Here is a 27,600-nt window from a genome sequence, read left to right as displayed (position 1 = left end):
AATAAAGGAAAGAACATCGAACATGTATTGTTTAAGAATGTCACATGTGACCCTATTTTGGAAAATACCCCCCTCACAGAATTTAATAAGGGGGGCAGTGAGCATTTAAACCCCACTGATGTTCGACAGATCTTTGGAACAGTGAGCTGAGTAAAGGAAAAATTGCATTTTTCATTTTCACAGACCACTGTTCCAAAAATCTGTCAGACAAATGTGGGGCGTAAATGCTCACTGTACCCCTTATTACATTACGTGAGGGGTGTAGTTTCCAAAATGGAGTCACATGGGGGGTCCATTGTTCTGGCACTATGGGGGCTTTGTATACACACGTGGCCTTCAATTCCGGACAAATTTTCTTTTCAAAATTCTCTTCTGAGCATTGTAGTTCACCCGCAGAGCACTTTACATCCACATATGGGGTATGTTCTTACTCAGAAGAATTGGGGTTACAAATTTTGGGGGGCTTTTTTCCTATTTTTCCTTGTGAAAATGAAAAATTTAGGGTAACACCAGCATTTTAGTGAAAATTTTTTTTTTTTCATTTTACCATCCAACTTTAATGAAAATTCATAACACCTGTGGGGTGTTAAAGCCCACTATACCCCTTGTTACATTCCATGAGGGGTGTAGTTTCCAAAATGGGGTCACATGTGGATATTTATTTTTTTGCGTTTATGTCAGAACTGCTGTAAAATCAGCCACCCCTGTGCAATCACCTATTTAGGCCTTTAATGTACAAAGTGCGCTCTCACTCCTGAGACTTGTTGTGTGCCCGCAGAGCATTTTACACCCAGATGAGGGGTATTTTGGTACTCGGGAGAAATTAAGTTACAAAATTTGGGGGTCTTTTTTTCCCTTTTACCTCTTGTGAAAATAAAAAGTATGGGGCAACACCAGCATTTTAGTGTAAAAATGTTTAACTAGCTGGTCAGAATAAATCCCTGGATCAACCTTCTGTCCCTATAAATCTAGTATACATAACCAGCAATGTTTTTCTCTCCAAAAGTGCATCCAGCCAGATGCTGCCCGACACTGGTCACTACAGCTAAATTTACTGTTAACTAAAACTCCTAAGTCCTTTTCCATGTCAGTCGTCCTAAGTGTTCTCCCATTTAATACATAATCCCAGCCCGGATTTTTCTTCCCCATGTGCATTACCTTACATTTATCAGTGTTGAACCTCATCTGTCACATCCCAGCCCAAACCTCCAACCTATCCAGATCCATTTGTAACAGTTCACTGTCCTCTAATGTGTTTACCACTTTACAGAGTTTAGTGTCATCTGCAAAGATTGCTACTTTACTATTCAACCCCTCTGCAAGGTCATTAATGAATATATTAAATAGGACAGGACCCAAGACGGACCCCTGTGGTACCCCACTAGTAACAGTCACCCAATCAGAATAAGTACCATTAACCACCCTCTGTTTCCTATCATTGAGCCAGTTACTTACCCACTTGCACACATTCTCCCCCAGCCCAATCCTTCTCATTTTATGCACCAATCTTTTATGTGGAACCGTATCAAATGCTTTGGAAAAATCCAGATATACGACATCCAGCGATTGCCCCTGGTCCAGTCTGGAGTTCACCTCCTCGTAAAAGCTGATCAGGTTAGTTTGACAGGACCGATCCCTCATAAATCCATGCTGATACGGGGTCATACATTTATTTTTATCAAGATATTCCAAAATAGCATCTCTTAGGAAACCCTCAAACAATTTACATACAACCAAGGTTAAACTAACAGGTCTATAATTCCCGGGGTCACCTTTTGACCCCTTCTTAAATATTGGCACTACATTTGCCATGCGCTAATCCTGGGGAACAGTCCCGGTCACTATAGAGTCCCTGAATGTTAAAAATAGGGGTCTGTCTATTACATTACTTAATTCCTTTAGAACACGGGGGTGAATGCCATCTGGACCTGGTGATTTGTCTATTTAGATTTTTTTGTAAGCGGCACTGTACTTCTTCCTGGGTTCGACAGGGGCCCTGTACTGGGGAGTTTACCGTATTTCACCTGGCATTTCATTTTCCTCAGTGAATACAGTGGAGAAGAATGTTTTAATATATTTACTTTTTTCTGATCCCCGTTTATAATTTCTTCCCTATAAATCTAGTATACATAACCAGCAATGTAATTACTCTCCAAAAATGCATCCAGTCCCTTTTTTAACTCTATTACAGAGTTCACCATGACCACCTCCTCCGGGAGAGAATTCCACAGTCTCTTACAGTAAATAACCCCCGTCTGTGCTGGTGTAGAAACCTTCTTTCCTCTAGATGTAGAGGATGCCCCCTTGTTATTGATACAGTCCTGGGTATAAATAGATCATGGGAGAGATCTCTGTACTGTCTCCTGATATATTTATACATAGTTATTAGGTCTCCCCTAAGCCTTCTTTTTTCTAAACTAAATAACCCTAATTCTGATAATCTTTCTGGGTACTGTAGTCCTCCCATTCCCCATATTACTCTGGTTGCCCGTCTTTGAACCCTCTCCAGCTTCACTATATCTTTCTTGTACACTGGAGCCCAGTACTGTACACAGTATTCTATGTGGGGTCTGACTAGTGATTTGTTCAGCGGTATAATTATTCGCTTGTCGTGGGCATCTATGCCCCTATTGATGCACCCCATGGTTTTATTAGCCTTGGTAGCAGCTGCCTGCCACTGGTCACTACAGCTAAATTTACTGTTAACTAAGACTCCTAAGTCCTTTTCCATGTCAGTTGTCCCAAGTGTTCTCCCATTTAATACATAATCCCAGCCTATCATATCCAGATCCATTTGTAACAGCTCACTGTCCTCTAATGTGTTTACCACTTTACAGAGTTTAGTGTCATCTGCAAACATTCCCTGAATGTTAAAAATAGGGGTCTGTCTATTACATTACTTAATTCCTTTAGAACACGGGGGTGAATGCCATCTGGACCTGGTGATTTGTCTATTTAGATTTTTTTGTAGGCGGCACTGTACTTCTTCCTGGGTTAGACAGGTGACCTGTACTGGGGAGTTTACCTTATCACACTGTATTTCACCTTGCATTTCATTTTCCTCAGTGAATACAATGGAGAAGAATTTGTTTAATATATTGGCTTTTTCCTGATCCCCGTTTATAATTTCTTCCTCATCATTTTTTAAAGGGCCTACACTTTCATTTTTGACCTTTTTGCTATTTATATAGTTAAAGAACATTTTGGGGTTAGTTTTACTCTCTTTGGCAATGAGTCTTTCTGTCTCTATTTTTGCGGCTTTTATCTGTTTTTTTTAACATATTTTACATTTTTCTCTATAGCTTTTTAATGCTTCTTCACTGATGTCCTGTTTTAGTAATTAAAATGTTTTATTTTTGTCATTTATTGCCCCCTTTACATTTGTATTCATCCATATTGGTTTTCTTTTATTTCTGACCCTTTTATTTCCATAAGTCTCCCATTTAGTGTCAGTATTGTTCTTTTTGAGGACATTATCCCATTTTATATTGTTAAGAGCTTCTCTGAGTTGATCGAACGTTGCCTTCCTAAACTTCATTGTTTTTGTGGCCCCTCGAGAGATTCCCTTATTGAAGAACAAGCTTTAATGTATTATATTACGATCACTATTTCCTAGGTGTCCATCTACTTGCACATTAATTATTCTGTCACATACGTTGGTTAATATTAAGTCTAGTAGGGCACCCCCTCTGGTAGGGTCCTGCACCATTTGGGACAGATAAAATTGTCTTTAGTTATAGTCAGAAACCTATTATCTTTATGAGATTCACAGGTCTCAGTCTCCCAGTTTATATCAGGATAGTTAAAGTCCCCCATTATTATCACATCATTTTGATTTGCTGCCTTGTTTATTTGCCTCAATAATTGATCTCCTGGCTCTTCCATTATGTTTGGTGACTTAAAGCAAACTCCTATCAGAATTTTTTAGTTTTTATCTCCATATATTTCTACCCATAATGACTCCACATTATCGTTTCCCTCCCAAATATCCTCCAGCAGTGCGGCCTTTAAATTGGACTTTACATAAAGACAGACTCCTCCCCCTTTCCGTTTTGTCCGATCCTTCCTGAATAGACTTTAACTCTGTATGTTGACCACCCAGTCACAGCTATTGTCCAACCAAGTCTCTGTTATACCTACTATGTCATAGTCCACCTCAGAAATTTTCAACTGCAGTTCGTCAGTTTTATTGGACAGACTTCTGGCATTAGTCAACATGCACTTCAATGGTGTAAAAAATTTTTTTCCTATGATGCCTATTAGGGATGTCCCGATACTGGTATCGGTATCGGGGCCGATACTAGCCATGTGCATGGTATCGGGGACTCATTTAATGTCCCCGATACCATGCCCGATACCTGGTGCCGCTCTGCTGCCCCGTTCTTCCATCCTCCGGTCCGCATCATAGTGTTCCATGGAGGACCATGGAGGAGTGTTGAGCGGCATAGGCCCTATTCAAATTTGCAAATATTCACGAATATATGGACGAATATTCGTCATATATTCGCTAAATTTGCATATTCGTAATATTCACGTTTTTTTCGCATATGCGCAAATTCGCATATGCTAAAATTCGCATATGCTAAAATTCGCATATGTGAACAATTATGAACTTTATAGCAAGTAAACCAGTGTAACTTGATAGAAGCAGCAGAAGGGAGGGAGCAATATTCGCGAATATTCACCCGGCGGTCTCACACAGTAGTATTAGAACCTTCTTTAGACCACACAAGCTGGAAGCATAAAGAGATGATCACTGTGATGTGTACTGTGAAAAAAAAAAGTGAATATTCGTAATTTCGAATATATAGTGCTATATTCGTGAATATTCGCGAATTCGCAAATATGCGATATTCGCGAATAAAATTTGAATTGTGAATATTCGCAAGCAACACTAGTGACACACACGTCACTCCGCCTCCTCCCCTGCACCCAGCGTAACGCTACGCAGGAAGCAGAGTGACGTGGACATGCTCCTCCATAGGACGACACGATGTGGACCGGAGGACGGGAGAACGGGGCAGCAGAGCGGCAGCACCAGCACCCGACAGAGGAGGTGAGCTGCCTGCAAGGAGGGGGCTGCTACTAATGTCTAAGCGGGGGGGGGCCTTTCTGCTGTCTAAACGGGGGGGGGGGGCCCTGCTGCTGTCTAAAGGGGGGGCTGCTGTCTAAAGGGGGGGCTGCTGTCTAAAGGGGGGGATGCTGTCTAAAGGGGGGGGCTGCTGCTGTCTAAAAGGGGGCCTGCTGCTGTCTAAAGGGGGGCCCAGATGCTGTCTAGAGGGGGGGACCTGCTGCTGTCTAATAGGGGGGCCCTGCTTTTGTCTAATGGGGGGCCCTGCTGCTGTCTAATAGGGGCGGGGGGCTGCTACTGTCTAAAGGGGGGGGGCTGCTGCTGTCTAAATGAGGGGGGGCCTGCTGCTGTCTAAACGAGGGGGGCCCCTGCTGCTGTCTAAAGGGGCAGCGCTACTGCTGTTTATATGGGGGCCCACTGTCTAAAGGGGGGCTGTGGTCTACAGGGGGGCTGCTACTTATGTCTACAGGGGGGGCTGCTACTAATGACTGCCAGGGGGCTGCTGCCAATGTCTGCAAGAGGATACTACCTACTATTAAAGGCAATCTTACAGCAGAGTCACGTGCACTAACTTGAATTTATAGGTAGATAGTGCAGGTGAACCATGTGTACATAGGTCTCACCACCAATGCAAATTCCCTGTTCTGTCCAATGGAGAAGAGAGAAATCTTGGCTCATACTACAGCAGCCGCCTCCATTATACACAACAAGGACCCACGTATCATACGGTAAACAGCGCCAGAAACCGGGTCATCCTGCTGTCAGATTCCCTTTAATATAAAAGTACTCGTACTTGGTATCGGCGAGTACTAGAATTAAAGTATCGTACTCGTACTCGGTCTTAACCCCTTAAGGACCCAACCAATTTTCACTGTAGGACCCGGCCATTTTTTGAACATCTGACCACTTTCACTTTAAGCAAGTGAAGCATCTGGGATGCTTTTACCTTTCATTCTTATTCCGAGATTGTTTTTTTGTGACATATTCTACTTTATGTTAGTGGTAAAATGTTGTCGATACTTGCATCCTTTCTTGGTGAAAAATTCCAAAATTTGATGGAAAAATTGAAAATTTAGCATTTTTTTTTTAATTTGAAGCTCTCTGCTTATAAGGAAAATAAATATTCCATATAAATTATATATTGATTCACATATACAACATGTCTAATTTATGATTGCATCATAAAGTTGACATGTTTTAACTTTTGGAAGACATCAGAGGGCTTCAAAATATAGCAGCAATTTTCCAATTTTTCACAAAATTTTCTAAATCGAAATTTTTCAGGGACCAGTTCTGTTTTGAAGTGGATGTGAAGGGCCTTCTTATTAGAAATACCCCATAAATGACCCCATTATAAAAACTGCACCCCTCAAAGTATTCAAAATGACATTCAAAAGGTTTGTTAACCCTTTAGGTGTTTCACGGGAATAGCAGCAAATTGATGGAGAAAATTCAAAATCTTCATTTTTACAAGGGGTAAAAGGAGAGAAATCTTCCTAAAATGTGTAACCCAATTTCTCTCGAGTAAGGAAATACCTCATGTGTGTATTTCAAGTGTTCGGCGGGTTCACTAGAGGGCTCAGTGGGATTTTGGAGAGTGAGTTTTTCTGAAATGGTTTTTGTGGAGCGTGTCGCACTTAGGAAGCCCCTATGGTGCCAGAACAGCAAAACAAAAAACAAAAAACACATGGCATACTATTTTGGAAACTACACCCCTCAAGGCACGTAACAAGGGGTCCAGTGAGCCTTAACACCCCACAGGTGTTTCACAACTTTTTTTGATGAAGTTGGATGTGTAAATTATTATTATTTTTTTCACTAAAATGCTACTTTTACCCCAAATTTAAAATTTTTACAAGGGATAATAGGACAAAATGTCCCCCAAAATGTAACACCATCTCTTCTGAGTTTGGAAATACCCCATGTGTTGACGTCAAGTGCTCTGCTGGAGCACTACAATGCTCAGAAGAGAGAGAGTCACATTTGGCTTTTGAAAAGCGAATTTAGCTGAAATGGTTTTTGGAGGTCATGTCGCATTTACGAAGCCCCTATGGTGCCAGGACAGCAAAAAAAGACCCACATGGCATACTATTTTGGAAACTACACCCCTCAAGGAACGCAAAAAGGGGTACAGTGAGCCTTAACACCTCACAGGTGTTTGACGACTTTTTGTTAAAGTCGGATGTGTAAATGAAAAAAAAACATTTTTTTCACTAAAATGCTGGTTTTCACCCAAATGATACATTTTTACAAGGGGTAATAAGAAAAAAATGACCCACAAAATTTGTAACCCCATCTCTTCTGAGTATGGAAATACCCAATGTGTGGATGTTAAGTGCTCTGCTGGCGCACTACACTGCTCAGAAGAGGAGGCGCACCATTGAGCTTTTGGAGGGCATTTACAAAGCCCCCCGTGGTGCCAGAACAGTGGACCCCCCCACATGTGACCCCATTTTGGAAACTACATCCCTCACAGAATTTAATAAGGGGTGCAGTGAGTATTTACACCCCACTGGCGTTTGACAGATCTTTGGAACAGTGGGCTGTGCAAATGAAAAATTACATTTTTCATTTTCACGGACCACTGTTCCAAAAATCTGTCAGACACCTGTGGAGCGTAAGTGCTCACTGTACCCCTTATTACAATACATGAGGGGTGTAGTTTCCAAAATGGGGTCAAAACACGTGGCCTTCAATTCCGGACAAATTTTTTCTTCAAAATCCCAATGGCGCTCCTTCTCTTCTGAGCATTGTAGTGCACCCACAGAGCATTTTACATCCACATATGGGGTATTTTCTTACTCAGAAGAAATGGGGTTACAAATTTTGAGGGGCTTTTTTCCTATTTTTCCTTGTTAAAATGAAAAATTTTGGGTAACACCAGCATTTTAGTGAAAAAAAACTTTTTTTTTTTCATTTTTCCATCCGAATTTGAAGAATTTTTATTAAACACCTGTGAGGTGTTCAGGCGCACTATACCCCTTGTTACGTTCCGTGAGGGATGTAGTTTCCAAAATGGGGTCACATGTGGGTATTTCTTTTTTTGTGTTTATGGCAGAACCGCTGTAAAATCAGCCACCCCTGTGCAAATCACCAATTTAGGCTTCAAATGAACATAGTGCACTCTCACTCCTGAGCCTTGTTGTGCGACCGCAGAGCATTTTACGCCCACATCTGGGGTATTTCCGTACTCAGGAGAAATTGTGTTACAAATTTTGGGGGTCTTTTTATTTTTACAAGTGTTAAAAGGAAAAAAGTATGGGGCAACACCAGCATGTTAGTGTAAATTTTTTTACTCTAACAGGCTGGTGTAGCCCCCAACTTTTCCTTTTCATAAGGGGTAAAAGGAGAAAAAGCCCCCAAAAATTTGTATTGCAATTTCTCCCAAGTACGTAAATACCCCATATGTGGCACTAAACTGTTTCCTTGAAATGCGACAGGGCTCTGAAGTGAGAGAGCGCATTAGGGATTGCATAGGGGTGGACATAGGGGTATTCTACGCCAGTGATTCCCAAACAGGGTGCCTCCATCTGTTGCTAAACTCCCAGCATGCCTGGACAGTCAATGGCTGTCCAGAAATGCTGGGAGTTGTTGGTTTGCAACAGCTGGAGGCTCCGTTTTGGAAAAACTGCCGTACAATACGTTTTTCATTTTTATTGGGGAGGGGGACAGTGTAAGTGTTTTACCCTTTATTTTTACCCTTTTTTTTACCCTTTATTATGTGTTAGTGTAGTGTTTTTAGGGTACGTTCGCACTTGCAGAGGTTTACAGTGAGCTTCCCGCTAGAAATTTGTGCTGCGGCGAAAAATTTGCAGCAGCTCATACTTGAAGCAGGAAACTTACTGTAAACCTGCACGTGTGAATGTACCTTGTACGTTCACATGGGAGGGCAAACCTCCAGCTGTTTCAAAACTACTACTCCCAGCATGTACTGACAGACCGTTGTAGTTCTGTTACCTAACTCAGTATTTTCCAACCAGTGTGCCTCCAGCTGTTGCAAAACTACAACTCCCAGCATGTAATGATCGCCGAAGTGCATGCTGGGAGATGTAGTTATGCAACAGCTGGAGCTACGCAACTACAATCCCCAGCATGCCGAGACAGCTGTTTGCTGTTTGGGCATGCTGGGATTCACAGTTTTGCAACATCTGGAGGGCTACAGTTAGAGACCACTCCACTGTGATCTCCAAACTGTGGACCTCCAGATGTTGCAAAACTACAAATCCCAGCATGCACAGACAGCAAACTGTTATGTGGGCATGCTAGGAGTTGTAGTTTTGCAAGATTTAGAGGGCAGTATAGAGATTACTGTGCAGTGGTCTCTAAACTGTAGACCTCCAGCTGTTGCAAAACTACAAATCCCAGCATGCCTAAACAGCTGTCTGGGCATGCTGGGAGTTGTAGCATTGCAACATCTGGAGGGCTACAGTCTCAGACTGTAGCCCTCTAGATGTTGCTAGGCAACTTACCGGCTTCCGTCGGATCCAGGGAGCCGTCCTCTTCTGCTGCACGGCATGCCGCCCGCGCCGATCACCGTCACCGATCGCGTCCCGAAGCGTCCTCCGACGGGTTGGTGGATCTTCGGCGCCCGGTCCCCGCCGGTTTCCCCGTCCTGCCCTGCCTATTGGGGGTGGGCAGGACGGGGAAAACGAAAGTTAACCCCGCCACCCTCGATCTGCTATTGGTGGTTGCGTCTAGACCACCAATAGCAGGGATAGGAGGGGTGGCACCCTTGCCACCTCACTCCTATCCCTTCAGGGGGATCGTGGGTGTCATGGACAACCACGATCCCCCTTATATTCCGGGTCACCATAGACCCGTATGACCCGGAATCGTCGCAAATCGCAAGTGTGAATTCACTTGCGATTTGCAACAATCGCCGACATGGGGGGTCTGATGACCCCCCTGGGCATTTGCGCGGGGTGCCTGCTGATCAATATCAGCAGTCAACCTGGTCCGGTCCCCGCCCGGCTCATGGCGGGGACCGAAATTCCCACGGGTGTACAGGTATGCCCTGGGTCCTTAAGACCCAGGTACACAAGGCGTATCCATATGCCCTGGGTCCTGTACGGGTTAAAAAAATGGTATCGGGACATCCCTAATTCCTATCCCTATTAACTATTCTAACCCCTCTGTCCACTCCACCCCCAGGTACATTATTAAGTTCCCCCCCCCTCTATCTACACTATCTTCCCCCTCTATGTTGTAGGTTCCCTCCCCCCAGTCCCTAGTTTAACCCCTTAAGGACTCAGGGTTTTTCCGTTTTTGCACTTTCGTTTTTTCCTCCTTACCTTTTAAAAATCATAACCCTTTCAATTTTCCACCTAAAATTCCATATTATGGCTTATTTTTTGCGTCGCCAATTCTACTTTGCAGTGACATTAGTCATTTTACCCAAAAATGCACGGCGAAACGGAAAAAAAAATCATTGTGCGACAAAATCGAAAAAAAAACGCCATTTTGTAACCTTTGAGGGCTCCCGTTTCTACGCAGTGCATATTTCGGTAAAAATTACACCTTATCATTATTCTGTAGGTCCATATGGTTAAAATGATACCCTACTTATATAGGTTTGATTTTGTCGCACTTCTTGAAAAAATCATAACTACATGCAGGAAAATTTATACGTTTAAAAATTTCATCTTCTGACCCCTATAACTTTTTTATTTTTCCATATACAGGGCAGTATGAGGACTCATTTTTTGCGCCGTGATCTGAAGTTTTTATCGGTATGATTTTTGTTTTGATCGGACTTTTTGATCACTTTTTATTCATTTTTTTAATGGTATAAAAAGTGAACAAAATACGCTTTTTTGGACTTTGGAATTTTTTTGCGCATACGCCATTGACCGTGCGGTTTAATTAATGATATATTTTTATAGTTCGGACATTTACGCACGCGGCGATACCACATATGTTTATTTATTTATTTTTTTACACTGTTTTATTTTTTTTATGGGAAAAAGGGGGTGATTCAAACTTTTATTAGGGAAGGGGTTAAATGACCTTTATTAACACTTTTTTTTTACATTTTTTTTTGCAGTGTTATAGGTCCCATAGGGACCTATAACACTGCACACACTGATCTCCTATGCTGATCACTGGCGTGTATTAAGTAAAAAACAACACAGTATGGAAGTCAGGAAAAAGATCAGGGAACATTTGGAGCACATAGAATATATAATCAAGTCAAGCCAAGTTAACAGTATGAGCCATGCAGTACAGAATCAGAACATACAGAAGATACACAGAGAACAGCAAACCAGAGACAAGGAAAGTTTCTTTATCACAGGCAAGGAAATTAAGACAGAGTGCAGCCTAAAGGGAAACTGACTGCAGAGTCACCCACACTAAACTGAATATACAGATAGACAGAGTGGGTGATGTTAATTCAAATGCTTCTTATCATGAATGCATGAAAAAAGTGCAGTAACTTAACTCCTTAACGACGCAGGACGTATATTTACTTCCTGCACCAGCTCCCGCGATATAACACAGGGTCACGCGGTGACCCTGCGTCATATCGGGTCGGTCGCAGCAGCAGCCAATCACGGTGATGCCCGGTATTAACCCTTCAGACACGTAGAAGTAAAACCTTCCCGGCAGCTCAGTGGTGCTGTTCGGGACCACCGCAGTGAAATGTCACTGCGGCATCCAGAACAGCTTACAGGACACGGGGAGGATCCCTACCTGCCTCCTTGCTGTCTGATTGCTGCCGAATGACTGCTCCGTACCTGTAGCAGTCGGCGATAACACTGATCAATGCCGTGAAAATAAGTGTTAATAAATGTGATTTAAAGGGGTACTCCGGTGCTTAGACATCTTATCCCCTATCCAAAGGATAGGGGATAAGATGCCTGATTGTGGGAGTCCCGCCGCTGGGGACCCCCGTGATCTTGCATGCGGCACCCCGTTTGCAATCAGTCCCTGGAGCGTGTTCGCTCCGGGTCTGATTACTGCCGACCACAGGGCGGGCGGCGTGTGACGTCACGCCTCCGCCCCCGTGTGACATCACGCTCCGCCCCTCAATGCAAGCCTACACAAGGGGACGTGCTAGCTGCCACGCCTCCTCCCGTAGCCTTGCATTGAGGGGCGGAGCATGACGTCACACGGGGGCGGAGGCGTGACATCACACGCCGCCCGCCCTGTGGTTGCCGGTAATCAGACCCAGAGCGAACACGCTCCGGGGACTAATTACAAACGGGGTGCCGCGTGCAAGATCACGGGGGTCCCCAGCGACGGGACTCCCGCGATCAGGCATCTTATCCCCTATCCTTTGGATAGGGGATAAGATGTCTAAGCACCGGAGTACCCCTTTATCCCCTTCCCTATTAAAAGTCAGAATCACCTTCCCTTTTCCCATTAATAAAAAATAATGTAAATAAAAATAAATATAAACATGTGGTATCTACTAGGGGTGTGAATCGCCAAGAATTTTGCGATACGATTCGAATCGCGATACCAGTGTGGCAATTCGATATATCCCGATATATCGCGATGCCATCTAGGTGACTATACATCGCGATATATCCCGATTCTTTCTCAAAAACAATGTCTTTTACACTTTTATTAAAACTTTATTTTTTTTTATACACTTTATTAGACTTTTAGGAGGAATCATTAGATTCCTCAGACAGATGAATAGAGTTCTATTTAACTCCATTGATCTGCGATCCATTGATAGAGCCTAGTCAAGCCAGGCTCTATCAATGACAGAGCCACGGGACAGCAGGAAGCAGAGGTAAGCCCTCCGGCTATCTCCACACCTGATCGCCCCCCTGCGATCGCGCTGCGGGGGGGGGGGGGAGATCCACCCCACTAGCCCACCAGGGAGCATTCACAGATCCCTTTGGACGCCGCTGTCAGCTTTGACAGAGGCAATCTAAAGGGTTAATAGCCAGCCGCGGCAATCGCCGCATGCTGGCTATTAGCGGCGGCCCCCGGCTACTGAGAACAGCCGTGGGCTGCAGAGTATGGAGTAGGCAGGAGTCCGGAGCACGCTCCATACAGACTACTGACCGCCGCATGCTGGCTATTAGCGGCGGCCCCGGCTAATGAAATCAGCCGAGGGCTGCAGAGTATGGAAAGGGCACGAGTCTGGAGCCCGCTCCATACACCCCTCTGAGCGCCGCATGCTGTTCCGGGCGTCAGGAGATACAAATTCCACATCCCTAAAAGGATCGATTCAAAAATATTTTGAATCGATTCAGTATCACCAAATGAAAAATTTAGATAATCGCGCAAATCGATTTTTCTTACATCCCTTATATGTATGCATGCGTAAATGTCCGAAATATAAAAATATATCCTTAACAAAATTGCACGGTAAATGGAGTACACGTAAAAAAAATTTGAAAGTCCAAAATAGCGTATTTTTGATAAGTTTTTATGTCATAAAAAAATTAAGAAAAAGCAATCAAAACAAAAATGGTACCAAAAAAACTTCAGATCATGGCACAAAAAATTTGCCCTCATACATCCCCATAAGCGGAAAAATAAAAAAGTTATAGGGTTCAGAATAGGACATTTTTAAAAGTTTACATTTTTGTGCATGTAGTTATGATCTTTTCCAGAAGTAAATAGGGTTATCATTTTACTCGTATGGACCTACAGAATAAAGAGAAGGTGTCATTTTTACTGAAAAATGTACTGCGTAGAAACGGAAGCCCCCAAAAATTGGCGTTTTTTTTTTTTTTTTCAATTTTGTTGCACAATGATTTTTTTTTTCGCCATAGATTTTTGGGTAAAATGGCTGATCTCATTACAAAGTATAATTGGTGGCGCAAAAAATAAGCCATCATATGGATTTTTAGGTGGAAAATTGAATGGGTTATTCTTTGTTTTGATGCCTGATGAAGCAGCTGTGCTCTGAAAGGCGTTGCCTTATGGGTGAATAAACGTTTGGTCTAGTTACCTGGTTGTCCAGCGCCCTTTTATCCCGTCTACACCTTGAAGTTCTACCCCTGTTGTATTTGCACCTTATGAGATGTGGAGTGGCTGCGGACACCTAATTTCCTTGATTTCTACTCCTTGATCCATTGTTGCACTTGGTGAAGTGTAACCCATTTTGGTAAGCGTGACATCCACCTGAGATATTGTGGTGCAACAACCGCATCACACTACGGAGCACTGTCTGTCTTTTGTTCCAGTATTCTTTCTTGGTTGTCCTTAAGGGGTTAAGACAACCAAGCAGCATGATAGTATTTCAGTTTGAATGTGGATTATGCAGCTCAGTTTTGAAAATAAATTTAATAATTAAAATTATGTTTTCTATTCCTAAATAGCCCCTTCAAGTAACTGGGAGCCCTTTAATCCACCATGAATGCAAATAATTTACATTGAAGAATGCATGGCTTGGTTCTGAGTCAAATCAAACAGGATAGTTTGATCTGAAGCATTTGGAGCACTGCCATTGGTACAAAAATAGACCACCTCCACCCCTTTTTTTCAAGCCCACCCCTAGTCACTCTTTCTTCTTTTCTTTCATACTTACACCTAATTCTCATTCTCCCTACACAATACATTTATAGTACATTGTAACTTTTAAATACAATTTAATGTTTACACTAACTTGCTTCCTGAGTTTCTTCCTTCCACCATCCAGTGTCTATTTACTATTTATAATTGTTTATATTAATGCTCCTTACATGTCTATACAAAGGGAGTTTTTTTGTTTTTCTCTTTGTAATTGTCTTTACGAATTAAATTTTTTTTATATGTGGAATAAAAATGTGAAAAAAATAAATAATTGTAATAGATTTTATATTTATAAGCTTCAATTAGAAATCCCTTCCATTATAAACCAGTCTAGTGTTAGTTTCTGAAACAATATGTATATTGTCCACTAGATGACACTAAAGTCACAGGATAAATATGTATTTTCTCAAATATATCAGCTTTTGTTTCTAAGAGGAGAAAAAAAAATGTTCACACTATTTTTTTCCAGTGGCTGTTATTTTATTCTGAATTTTCTTTATTTGTATTATTACAGCTGTTCACTCGGTAATTTATAATCTATAGTATGTGAGGTAAGATTGCGTGGGAAAGAGAAGACTGGGATCCTCCTTGGGAATACAGTGATATGCTTGTGACAGTCTTTCGCTGAGAGCACAATAAAACTATTATTGAAATGATTGGCATGCAGTTTTATGAAATTACATTTTATGGTCCTAGAAAAGCATATACAGGTTAACAATAATTATGCATCTGTAACATTCTGTGATCGGAAAAAGGGGTAGGTGAATCATGTTATTCACAGAACAAGTTTAAGGAGGCCAAACTAGGTTATTGCCCAGTGGGCCTGCCAGGGATCCAGGACATTAGTAATCCAGTTCACCTGGCCAAAAGTCTAGAGAAGCTGTCAACTCTTATTGCATTCTCAGGTTGAAGATATTACTGGTGGGAATGGGAACAGTACTGATGCCATTGGGGAAAGTGTGGGAATGGGGACCGTATTGCTACCAGTGGAATTGTACTGTGGTATTTGCCACTTTTGGAGAGGTATGTTGTGCTGCTGTGGTGTCCAACACAGGATGTTGTCCTGTGGGCTAAAGTTTGCCTCGGGCATTCCTGCTGTTACTGTGCTGGACCCACTACTCCATCCTGTATTGTGTTTTATTGCACTTTGTTATGTTTTGATAAATTGTGGTACTGTCTTAAGGGAGTGCTGCAGAGTGACCCTGACACCCCAATGGGGTGCCCCCCAACATTGGCCCATATATCATGTTGTGGGGGGGAGCAGTTCAGTTGAGTCCTAGCTAAGGTACAGTCAGAGTAACAGTGTGGAGAAGTGTGTGAATAAGGCTGGGTTCACACTTCGTTTTGTACTTACGGTTCCCATATACGGCTGGGAGGAGGGGGAGGGGCTTAATCGCGGCGCCTGCACTCAGCCGTATAGGTGAACCGTATTTAATGCATGTCTGTGAGCCGACCGGAGTGAACCGCAGCCTCCGGTCGGCTGCGTTTTCGGCCGTATGCGGTTTCCCAACCGCAGGCAAAAACGTGGTCGACCGTGTTTTTGCCTATGGTCAGGAAACCGCATACGTCCGAAAACGCAGCCGACCGGAGGCTGCGGTTCACTCCGGTCGGCTCATAGACATGCATTAATTAAATACGGTTCCCCTATACGGCTGAGTGCAGGAGCCGTGATTAAGCCCCGCCCCCTAGTACAAAACGCAGTGTGAACCCAGCCTAAGAGAGAGGAGGCCTAGGAAGACAACTCTAAAATCGGCAGCCACGCCAATCTCAGGAAGTGCCCATTGCTCAGGTGAACGTCAAAGCCTGGTGGTAAGCATAAAGCTTTTGGGGAAAAATGGTCAGTACCAAGTCTCTCAATTCAGTGTGGGCTGTCATTTATCTCAAATCTGCAGTTGCAGCAACTACAATTCCCTGTACTGTGAGGATTTTCCTACCTCAGTATAGATGCCTCAGTAAAGATAGTTACCCTTATCCTTGCATCGGTGTCATCGTTGTCCCGGTGCTTGGCCCAGGAGAAGCAATCTCGCAATCTCAACCTTGGACTGTGTAGGTTAATGGTGCCCTAACGTCATGCATCTCGGTCACCTTCCAACCGTGTCACCACAGGGCGCAACTTTGGCGTGCATGACAGTATTTGAGTGTGTGCCTTAGTGCAAGTAAACCCCCACAGTGTGAACAGAGACTTAGAAAGGAAAAAATGCATCTGCAGTGTGCCATTTGTGTACAGGACTTTGTTTTACTGTGGAAACTAGTGCAAAGAAATAAAGGGGAGAAGTTTATTGTTGACCATCTGTCTGCTGGTACGGAGATAAGAGACTGTTATCTAATTTACCCATCATGTGTAGGCAGCGATGAGAGTTTATGCTGTGTCACAGAGTCTGCTCCGCCCCAGCAGGGGTTAATCAAGTCTGTAGTAAGTGAGCCAGCGAGACAGAAGCGGCGAAAGGCTGCCTTGCTCCGAAAGGGCCCACCAGAACACCAGTGGCGTAGGCAGCAGGAGATGGCTGCCATGGAGAAGGCTGGAGAGACCCTGACTTGGTGTGTTACCCCTTGAGAGGCGCAGACTCACGGTTATTAAGTTTGACAAGTTATTGGGGTAAGGCCTCCTGCAAGATAGTTAACACGGGCCAGGTCTTTGTTTATCGGAGGGCGGTGAAGAGAGACTATCTTTCATCAGAGCTTCAATCCCTTTACACTGAAAAGATAGTGTACATCCCAGTGAGAGGTCTGCACGGCAAATGGACTGCTGCTGTAAGCCGTTCTGTCGACCCCAAGCAAAAGCCATTTATACCATTTCATTTTAAAGATTGGGACAGTGACCCACCAAGGGTAGGGTGCTGCTTCTCAACAAGTGCTCAGACCTCCCACAACTATCCCAGGGGTTTGGCCTAACCAGTGGGCACCAACTACAAAATTGGCGACAGACACCCCTTCTGCTACAACACATGCAGAGGAAGGTACAGCACCTTCTCTATTACGCCTTCAGTGGCAATTGTTGAGTCTGCCTATGTTGCTCAGTACAATACTCCCATTATTCACATGTCTAATACCATCTCGTGTGTGAACACAGTCATTATGTATGCACATACTCCTTAAGGTGACCATGCCATTTGTCTTCAGCCTGACCGCTGCAGGGAAGAAAAGAGTTGGAGGGGAAGATTCCCCCTGATTACTAAGTCTTCTCATTTCATGATAAAGAACCTATAGGCGAATTTGGCCTACAAGAAAGCTTTGGTTCCAGTTTGGCGTAAACCGCCTGTTCAGTATCATCTGTTCCAGTATTTCAGTTTCCAAGTTTACAGCAACATTCAAGATATGGAACATGGCGGAAGGAAGCTAAGCAGGCTCCGCCCCTGTCCTCCTGCTCGTGTATCATGCCACGCTGTGGGGCCCGGTGAACCGCCGGACTGCTGGAAAGTTAATCTACCCCCCCCCCCCCCCCAAGTCGAGTTCTAGACCAAAAAACTGCCCTGAGACTCTGCCTCAGACTTAACCTGCATCCCGGCGGAGGTAGGGAGGAGGTGTATGCTGCGCTATGAGTGCCAGGGCACGGGGTCAGCTTGAGGACCTGACACGGAGGCTGCAGATCCCTGCTGGATTGCCAGGAGGGCCAGAGGTGAGGAGCACCAGACATCCGCTGGAAGGAGAAACATACTGCTGAGCTCCGGTGCCATGCAGGAGGCAGGTGTCCGGCTGGAGGCTCCAGAGTACAGCGTGGAGTCGCTTGGAGCCGCTGGGCTGCAGGAGAAGCGAGTGAGCACAGCGCTGCAGACACTTGATGGGAGTAAAGCCCTGGGGCTGGTGAGCCTGACATAGGAGAGCATCTGGGTCTGCCGGCCAGCTGACAGAGAGGGGAGCCAGGTGATGAGAGGGAAGCCTGAAGCCTGTAAAGGGGCTCTCTACAGTGGAACATGTATCTGCGGAAAGGAGATATCTGGAGTCTGGAGAACAAAAGCCTGCAGGACGGGTGAGATCGCTCCTTTTATCACTTCTATAAGATTTAGAGAACGGAAAGTAAATTATAGACCCTCAACTGATCCCCCAGATAAATAAGGAAACAAGGGGGCCAAATAGTCATATACCTTGAACGGGGAACTTGTGTCCTGAACTGTGACTGTACTTTGCTTTAATGTAGTAATCAATTCACTAATGCTTCATTAGCAGATATGCAGATTTGACCACGTATATTTGTTTGAATCCCGTCGTGGTGAGAGCATGGTGGGAAGAAACATCAGCTAGTACAGTTTAACCCTTGTACTGTCTGGAAAATAACGTCACTAACTATAAATATTTAGTGAACTGGAAATTAAGTACTATATGTGAACTAATTAATTAATGTACCAACATATGTAATTAACACCTGAATGTGATTTAAACCAAGCTAACAATATTTGGAGAATGTGGCAATTGGAGTGAACCCTGAAAGATTGTTGGTCACATCGGGTATTGTTGCAAAAACAAAATATTGTTATAGGGGTTTGTGATAATAGTAACATAGTTCATGAGGTTGAAAAAAGACTAGAGTCCATCAAGTTCAACCTATATCCCTAATGAGTCCCTACTGAGTTGATCCGGAGGAAGGCAAAAACCCCTCATACTAGAGGTAAAAATTCCTTCCCAACTCCAAATATGGCAGTCAGAATAAATCCCTGGATCAACATTCTGTCCCTCTAAATCTAGTATACATAACCAGCGATGTTATAACTCTCCAAAAATGCATCCAGACCCGTTTTGAACTCTTTTACAGAGTTCACCATGACCACCTCCTCCGGGAAAGATTTCCACAGTCTCACTGCTCTTACAGTAAAGAACCCCCGTCTGTGCTGATGTAGAAACCTTCTTTCCTCTAAACCTAGAGGATGCCCCATGTTATAGATACAGTCCTGGGTATAAATAGATCATGGGAGAGATCTCTGTATGCCCCCCTGATATATTTATACATAGTTATTAGGTCGCCCCAAGCCTTCCTTTTCTAAACTAAATAACCCTAATTCTGATAATCTTTCTGTGTACTGTAGTCCTCCCATTCCCCGTATTACCCTGGTTGAACCCTCTCCAGCTCCACTATATCTTTCTTGTACACTGGTGTCCAGTACTGTACACAGTATTCCATGTGAGGTCTGACTAGTGATTTGCACAGCGGTAGAATTATTTCCTTGTCGTGGGCATCTATGCCCCTATTGATGCACCCCATGATTTTATTTGCCTTGGCAGCAGCTGCCGGACACTGGTCACTACAGCTACACTACACTACACTACTACACTATAACGTTGTCAAGTGTGTGTAAAGTTATCTAAAAATTCCCCCAAAAAGGAGGTCCACAAGCCCTGTAAAAGAAAATAAAAATACAGGTAGATTGGACACATATATGGCCTCACCAACAGTGACATGGAAAAATAGGCAAGGAAAACAAAATACACGAGAAAACTTGACAGAGGAGGAAGAGGGGGATTCAAAAGTAACGATGAAAGTGATATTGGAGGCAATAGGGAAATGTAATACGTCTATTGAGGGATTGGCTGATCGGATAGGTACTATAGGGTCAGATGTGACATTAATACAGGATAATATGAGGACATTAAGAGAAAGATGTAAAGAAATGGAAGAAACACAGATATTAAAGAAAAGGTATATTTAACACAAAAAATAATGGAAATGGAAGATAGATCTAGAAGAGGAAATTTGAGATTGCTGGGTTTCCCAGAGGGAGCGGAAGGGAAGGACCCGGTGGTTTTCTTTTGCAAAAATGGATAGCTGAGGAATGTGGAAAGGGGAAAATGTCCCCCACATTCGGTATTGAGAGAGCACACAGGGTCCCGATGAGACCGCTCCCACCGGGCAGTAAACCCATTATGATGTTGATGAAACTGGTAAATGAAGGTGATAGGGAAAGGATTCTGTGGGCATTAAGAGAGAAGAAAGATGTTATATACAACAATAATAGGATAATGGCCTTCCCAGATTATTCATTTGAGACACACAAAAAAAACATATGGCTTTTAACCCCTTGGGGACAGAGCCCATTATGACCCTAAGGACGGGAGCATTTTTTGCAAATCTGACCACTGTCACTTTAAGCATTAATAACTCTGGGATGCTTTTACTTATAAATTTGATTCCGAGATAGTTTTTTCGTGACATATTCTACTTTATGTTAGTGGTAAATTTTCGTCGATACTTTCTTGGGGACAAATTCAAAAATTTCATGAAAAATGTAAACATTTAGCATTTTTCTAACTTTGAAGCTCTCTGCTTGTAAGGAAAATAGACATTCCAAATAAATCATATATTGATTCACATATACAATATGTCTACTTTATGTTTCCATCATAAAGTTGACATGTTTTTACTTTTGGAAAACATCAGAGGGCTTCAAAGTTCAGCAGCAATTTTCCAATTTTTCGCAACCTTTTCAAAATCTGAATTTTTCAGGGACCAGTTCAGGTTTGAAGTCGATTTGAAGGGTCTTCTGGTTAGAAATACCCCATAAATGACCCATTATAAAAACTGCACCCCTCAAAGTATTCAAAATGACATTCAGTAAGTGTGTTAACCCTTTAGGTGTTTCACAGGAATAGCAGCAAAGTGAAGGAGAACATTCAAAATCTTCATTTTTTACACTGGCATGTTCTTGTAGACCCAGTTTTTGAATTTTTACAAGGGGTAAAAGGAATAAAATCCTCTCAAAATTTGTAACCCAATTTAAGTAAGAAAATACCTCATATGTGTATGTCAAGTGTTCGGCGGTAGCACTATAGAGGGCCCAGAAGCGAAGGAGCAACATTTGGATTTTGGAGAGTGAGTTTTTCTGAAATGGTTTTTGGGGGGCATGTCCCATTTAGGAAGCCCCTATGGTTCCAGGACAAAACCCCCCCCCACATTGCACACTATTATGGAAACTACACCCCGCAAGGAACGTAACAAGGGGTATGGTGAGCCTTAACACCCCACAGGTGTTTGACAACTTTTTGTTAAAGTCGGATGTGTAAATAAAAAAAAAATGTTTTCACTAAAATGCTGGTTTTTCCCCAAATTTTACTTTTTTACAAGGGGTAATAGGAGAAAATGCCCCCAAAATATGTAACCCCATTTCTTCTGAGTATGGAAATACCCCATGTTTGGACGTCAAGTGCACTGCGAGGGAACTACAATGCTCAGAAGAGAAGGAGCGTCATTGAGCTTTTAGAGAGATAGTTTGGAATGGAAGTCGGGGGCCATGTGCATTTACAAAGCCCCCCGTGGTGCCAGAACAGTGGACCCCCCCACATGTGACCCCATTTTGGAAACTACACCCCTCACGGAATGTAATAAGGGGTACAGTGAGCATTTGAACCCTACTGGCGTTTGACAGATCTTTGGAACAGTGGGCTGTGCAAACAAAAAAATTTAATTTTTCATTTTCACTGACCACTGTTCCAAAAATCTGTCAGACACCTGTGGGGCGTAAATGCTCACTGTACCCCTTGTTACATTCCGTGAGGGGTGTAGTTTCCAAAATGGGGTCACATGTGGGTATTTCTTTTTTTGCGTTTATGGCAGAACCGCTGTAAAATCAGCCACCCCTGTGCAAATCACCAATTTAGGCCTCAAATGTACATGGTGCGCTCTCACTCCAGAGCCTTGTTGTGCGCTCGCAGAGCATTTTACACCCACATCTGGGGTATTTCCGTACTCAGGAGGAATTGCGTTACAAATTTTGGGGGTCTTTTTTTCCCTTTTACCTCTTGTGAAAATAAAAAGTAAAGGGCAACACCAGCATGTTAGTGTAAAAAACATTTTTTTTTTACACTAACAGGCTGGTGTAGACCCAAACTTTTCCTTTTCATAAGGGGTAAAAGGAGAAAAAGACCCCCAAAATTTGTAGTGCAATTTCTCTCGAGTACGGAAATACCCCATATGTGGCCCTAAACTCTTTCCTTGAAATATGACAGGGCTCCGAAGTGAGAGAGCACCATGCGCATTTGAGGACTAAATTAGGGATTGCATAGGGGTGGACATAGGGGTATTCTACGCCAGTGATTCCCAAACAGGGTGCCTCCAGCTGTTGCTAAACTTCCAGCATGCCTGGACAGTCAGTGGCTGTCCAGAAATGCGTGGAGTTATTGTTTTGCAAGAGCTGGAGGCTCCGTTTTGGAAACACTGCCGTACAATACGTTTTTCATTTTTATTGGGGAGGACAGTGTAAGGGGGTGTATATGTAGTGTTTTACTCTTTATTAGGTGTTAGTGTAGTGTAGTGTTTTTAGGGTACATTCGCACTGGCGGGTTACCGTGAGTTTCCCGCTAGGAATTTTTGCTGCGGCGAAAAATTTACTGCAGCTCATACTTGAAGCAGGAAACTTACTGTAAACCCGCCCATGTGAATGTACCCTGTATGTTCACATGGGGGGGGGGGGGGGGCAAACCTCCAGCTGTTTCAAAACTATAACTCCCAGCATGCACGGTCTGTCAGTACATGCTGGAAGTTGTAGTTTTGCAACAGCTGGAGGCACACTGGTTGGAAAACCTTCAGTTAGGTTCTGTTACCTAACTCAGTATTTTCCAACCAGTGTGCATCCAGCTGTTGCAAAACTACAACTCCCAGCATGCACGGTCTGTCAGTACATGCTGGGAGTTGTAGTTTTGCAACAGCTGGAGGCACACTGGTTGGAAAACCTTCAGTTAGGTTCTGTTACCTAACTCAGTATTTTCCAACCAGTGTGCCTCCAGCTGTTGCAAAACTACAACTCCCAGCGTGTACTGACAGACCGTGCATGCTGGGAGTTGTAGTTTTGCAACAGCTGGAGGCACACTGGTTGGAAAACCTTCAGTTAGGTTCTGTTACCTAACTCAGTATTTTCCAACCAGTGAGCCTCCAGCTGTTGCAAAACTACAATTCCCAGCATGTACTGATCACAGAAGGGCATGCTGGGAGATGTAGTTATTCAACAGCTGGAGGTACGCAACTACAACTCCCAGCATGCTGAGACAGCTGTTTGCTGTTTGGGCATGCTGCGATTTGCAGTTTTGCAACATCTGGAGTGCTACAATTTAGAGACCACTGAACAGTGATCTCCAAACTGTGGACCTCCAGATGTTGCAAACCGTCTAGACCACCAATAGGATGGATAGGAGGGGTGGCACCCGTGCAACCTCACTCCTATCGCTTCAGGGGGATTGTGGGTGTCTTAGACACCAGCGATACCCCTTATATTCTGGGTCACCGGGTCACCATAGACCCGTAATGAGCCGGAATCGGGTTACAATGTATGCGGATGACATTCTGCTCTTTCTTGAGGACCGAAAAAAAATCTCTGTCAAGAGTGATAGAGATAAGAAATAACTATGGTAGATTTTCTGGACTAGCAATTAATTGGTCAAAATTGGTTCTTATGCCAATTGGAGATGGAAATATAGGGCAGACGTTTGGATTAAGGGTGATAGACAATGGAGAGAAATTTCAATATTTAGGGATATATATCTAGGGAGATAGGAAGTTATCATCAGTTAAACACTGTAAAATTTATAAAAGATATAGAAAGAAAGGCGAATATATGGAATGATTTAAATCTATCAAAAGGAGAAAAAATAACATTCATTAAAACAGTTTTGATGCCAAAGAACCTGTACGTATTTGGGTCTGCACCAATTTGGTGCGAGATGAAGTTGTTTTAAAAAAAAAATGATTTCAATTTTCAATTCATTAATATGGGGTAGAAAGAGAACGAGAATCAAACTAGAATATTTTTTGTCAAATGAAGGAAAATGACGATTTAGATTTCCCGGATATATACAAGTATTTTTTTTGGCAGGACAAATTAATTTTTTCACTAATTGGAAAGAATTTGCCTTTTTTGACTTTTTGTTGTCTGGTAGTGGTGCGAAATTTATAGATATATTCCAGTTGTTGGAATCAGGAAAGTTAGAAGAAGGTGAATAGATGAAGGTGTTGATGGGGAGAGAGATGGATATAAAAGGAATAATGGATGAGGCACTACTGCTCGATAACGTAAATATACCTCAAGTGAGAAAGATCGGAAAGATGAGTTGATTTAGAAATTCCAGGTGCGTCAGGATAAAAGACATTTGGGAGAGAGGTAAATTCAAGAATTGGACAGAGTTTAAAGAAGAATTTAATCTAAAGGAGGGTGGATGGTTGGAACATATTGCTTTAAAAAAGGTGTTTCTTTCTTTATTGGTAAAGGAGGTTATTAGGATTAGGGAAAAATACATTTCGTATGTGTACAGAGCCTTGGTAAGCTTCACTAAAAATACTCCATAAGAGCTCTCAACAATGGCAGGATGAGATTGGTCCTAGTAGAATAATAAAATGGGATATTGTACGGAAGAATATTAATCTGGTTAATATTAACACAATTTAATATTGTATATAGATTTAATTATACACCTTGTTTTCAGGAAAGGATAGGGATAAGAAGAGGAAGTAACTGTAGTAGATGTGATATGGAGAAGGGGCAATTACATCTGCTATGGAGCTGACCTGACATTAAGTATTGGCAAGAAATATAATGTACAGGGTGGGCCATTTATATGGATACATCTTAATAAAATGGGAATGGTTGGTGATATTAACTTCCTGTTTGTGGCACATAAGTATATGTGTGGGGGGAAACTTTTCAAGATGGGTGGTGACCATGGCGGCCATTTTGAAGTCGGCTATTTTTAATCTAACTTTTGTTTTTTCAATAGGAAGAGGGTCATGTGACAAATCAATCTTATTGGGAATTTCACAAGAAAAACAATGATGTGCTTGGTTTTAACGTAACTTTATTCTTTCATTAGTTATTTACAAGTTTCTGACCACTTATAAAATGTATTCAATATGCTGCCCATTGTGTTGGATTGTTAATGCAACCCTCTTCTCCCACTCTTCACACACTGATAGCAACACCGCAGGAGAAATGCTAGCACAGGCTTCCAGTATCCGTAGTTTCAGGTACTGCACATCTCGTTTCTTCACAGCATAGACAATTGCCTTCAGATGACCCCAAAGTTAAAAGTCTAAAGGGGTCAGATCGGGAGACCTTGGGGGCCATTCAACTGTCCCACGACGACCAATCCACTTTCCATGAAACTGTTCATCTAAGAATGCTCGGACCTGACACCCATAATGTGGTGGTGCACCATCTTGCTGGAAAAACTCCGGGAACCTGCCAGCTTCAGTGCATAAAGAGGGAAACACATCATCATGTAGCAATTTCGCATATCCAGTGGCCTTGAGCTTTCCATTGATAAAGAATGGCCCCACTATCTTTGTACCCCATATACCACACCATACCATCAATTTTTGTGTTCCAACAGTCTTGGAAGGATATATCCAATGTGGGTTAGTGTCAGACCAATAACGGTGGTTTTGTTTGTTAACTTCACCATTCACATAAAAGTTTGCCACTGAACAAAATCTTCTGCGTAAACTGAGGGTCCTGTTCCAATTTTTGTTTTGCCCATTCTGCAGCACCTGAAACTACGGATACTGGAAGCCTGTGCTAGCATTTCTCCTGCAGTGTTGCTATCAGTGTGTGAAGAGTGGGAGAAGAGGGTTGCATTGACAATCCAACGCAATTGCCAGCATATTGAACACATTTTATAAGTGGTCAGAAACTTGTAAATAACTCATGAAATAATAAAGTTGCGTTAAAACCAAGCACATCATTGTTTTTCTTGTGGAATTCCAAATAAGTTTGATGTGTCACATGACCCTCCTCCTATTGAAAAAATAAAAGTTGGATTCAAAATGGCCACCATGGTCACCACCCATCTTGAAAACTTTCCCCCCTCACATATACTAATGTGCCACAAACAGGAAGTTAATATCACCAACCATTCCCATTTTATTAAGGTGTATCCATATAAATGGCCCACCCTGTAGAATTAAGGAGATAACTGGTGTATGTATGGAGTTTTCCCCTCTGTTGGCGGTTCTGGGTGATGACTCGAGCATAAAAGCCAGACAAAAGGAAAAACAAACATGTTTAACCCCTTAAGGACATAGGGCGTATCCATACGCCCCCGTTTCCAAGTCCTTAAGGACCGAGGGCGTATGGATACGCCCTGAGCATTTCCGGCCCCCACCGCTAGCCGGAGGGGAGCCGGAGCCGGATGCCTGCTGAAATCGTTCAGCAGGCATCCCGGCATATCGCCCAGGGGGGTCATTATGTCCCCCCATGTCGGCGATTGCCGCAGATCGCTGGACAATTCAGTCCAGCGATCTGCGGCGGATTCCGGGTCAATCGGGTCTCCAGTGACCCGATGACCCGGAATTACTGGCTGTTCGGGGCCGTCTCCGACGGCCCCGAACAGCCAGAGCCTGCAGGGGTGAGATGGCACTGGTGCCACCTCACGATCGCCCTGATTCGTCGGCCGGATTACCGGCCGACCAATCAGGGCGCCTGCTGCGGGTGTCACTCCCGCAACCCGCTCCGCCCCTCTTCCGGAGGACGTGAGCGGGTGCGGGAAGACGACCCCCGGTGCTGGGGACCCCGATCCCCGGCGTCCCTGTTGGGATCGGGGCCCCAGGAGCAGCGGCGGCGGCGGAGACGACGAGGGACTGACCTGTGCGGCGAGGATCGTTGGAGGTGAGTGACAGCCTCCTGCTGTTGCTTAGCAACAGCTCCCAGCATGCAACAAGGGCATGCTGGGAGCTGTAGTTATGCAACAGCAGGAGGCAGACCACCACAACTCCCAGCATGCCCTTATGGGCATGCTGGGACTTGTAGTTTTGCAACAGCTGGAGGCACATTCTTTCTATGGAAAAGTGTACCTTCAGCTGTTGTGTAACTACAACTCCCAGCTTGCACAAACAGCTCAAGTGCATGCTGGGAGTTGTAGTGGTGCATCTGGTGGTTGCATAACTACAACTCCCAGCATGCCGTTGGCTGTCGGTGACTGCTGAGAGTTGTAGTTTTGCAACAGCTGAAGGCACACTGAGTTAAGTAGTAAACCAGTGTGTCTCCAGCTGTTGCATAACTACAATCCCCAGCATCCCCAGCCAATGTAGTATGCCTCCGGCTGTTGCATAACTACAAGACCCAGCATGCCCTTCCGCTGTCCGT

General features: G+C 43.5%; 1 protein-coding gene across 10 annotated transcripts in view; it reads left to right on the top strand.

The window, feature by feature from the left end:
* C3H6orf118 (chromosome 3 C6orf118 homolog) overlaps positions 1 to 27,600 on the top strand; it is a 303,945-nt gene that overhangs the window by 272,646 nt on the left and 3,699 nt on the right. Inside the window, exon 10 of one of the 10 annotated variants that reach the window (XM_056566827.1) lies at positions 15,063 to 15,139. The exons of the other annotated variants lie outside the window; for them this stretch is intronic. Coding sequence (XP_056422802.1) covers positions 15,063 to 15,084 — 22 coding nt within the window. The 3' untranslated portion in view covers positions 15,085 to 15,139. Of the gene's footprint in view, positions 1 to 15,062; positions 15,140 to 27,600 lie in introns of those variants that run through there. 10 annotated transcript variants of the gene reach the window in all.

Source organism: Hyla sarda, chromosome 3 (assembly GCF_029499605.1).
Source record: "Hyla sarda isolate aHylSar1 chromosome 3, aHylSar1.hap1, whole genome shotgun sequence".
NCBI lineage: Eukaryota > Metazoa > Chordata > Amphibia > Anura > Hylidae > Hyla > Hyla sarda.
This window is presented reverse-complemented; position numbering and strand designations above follow the sequence as displayed.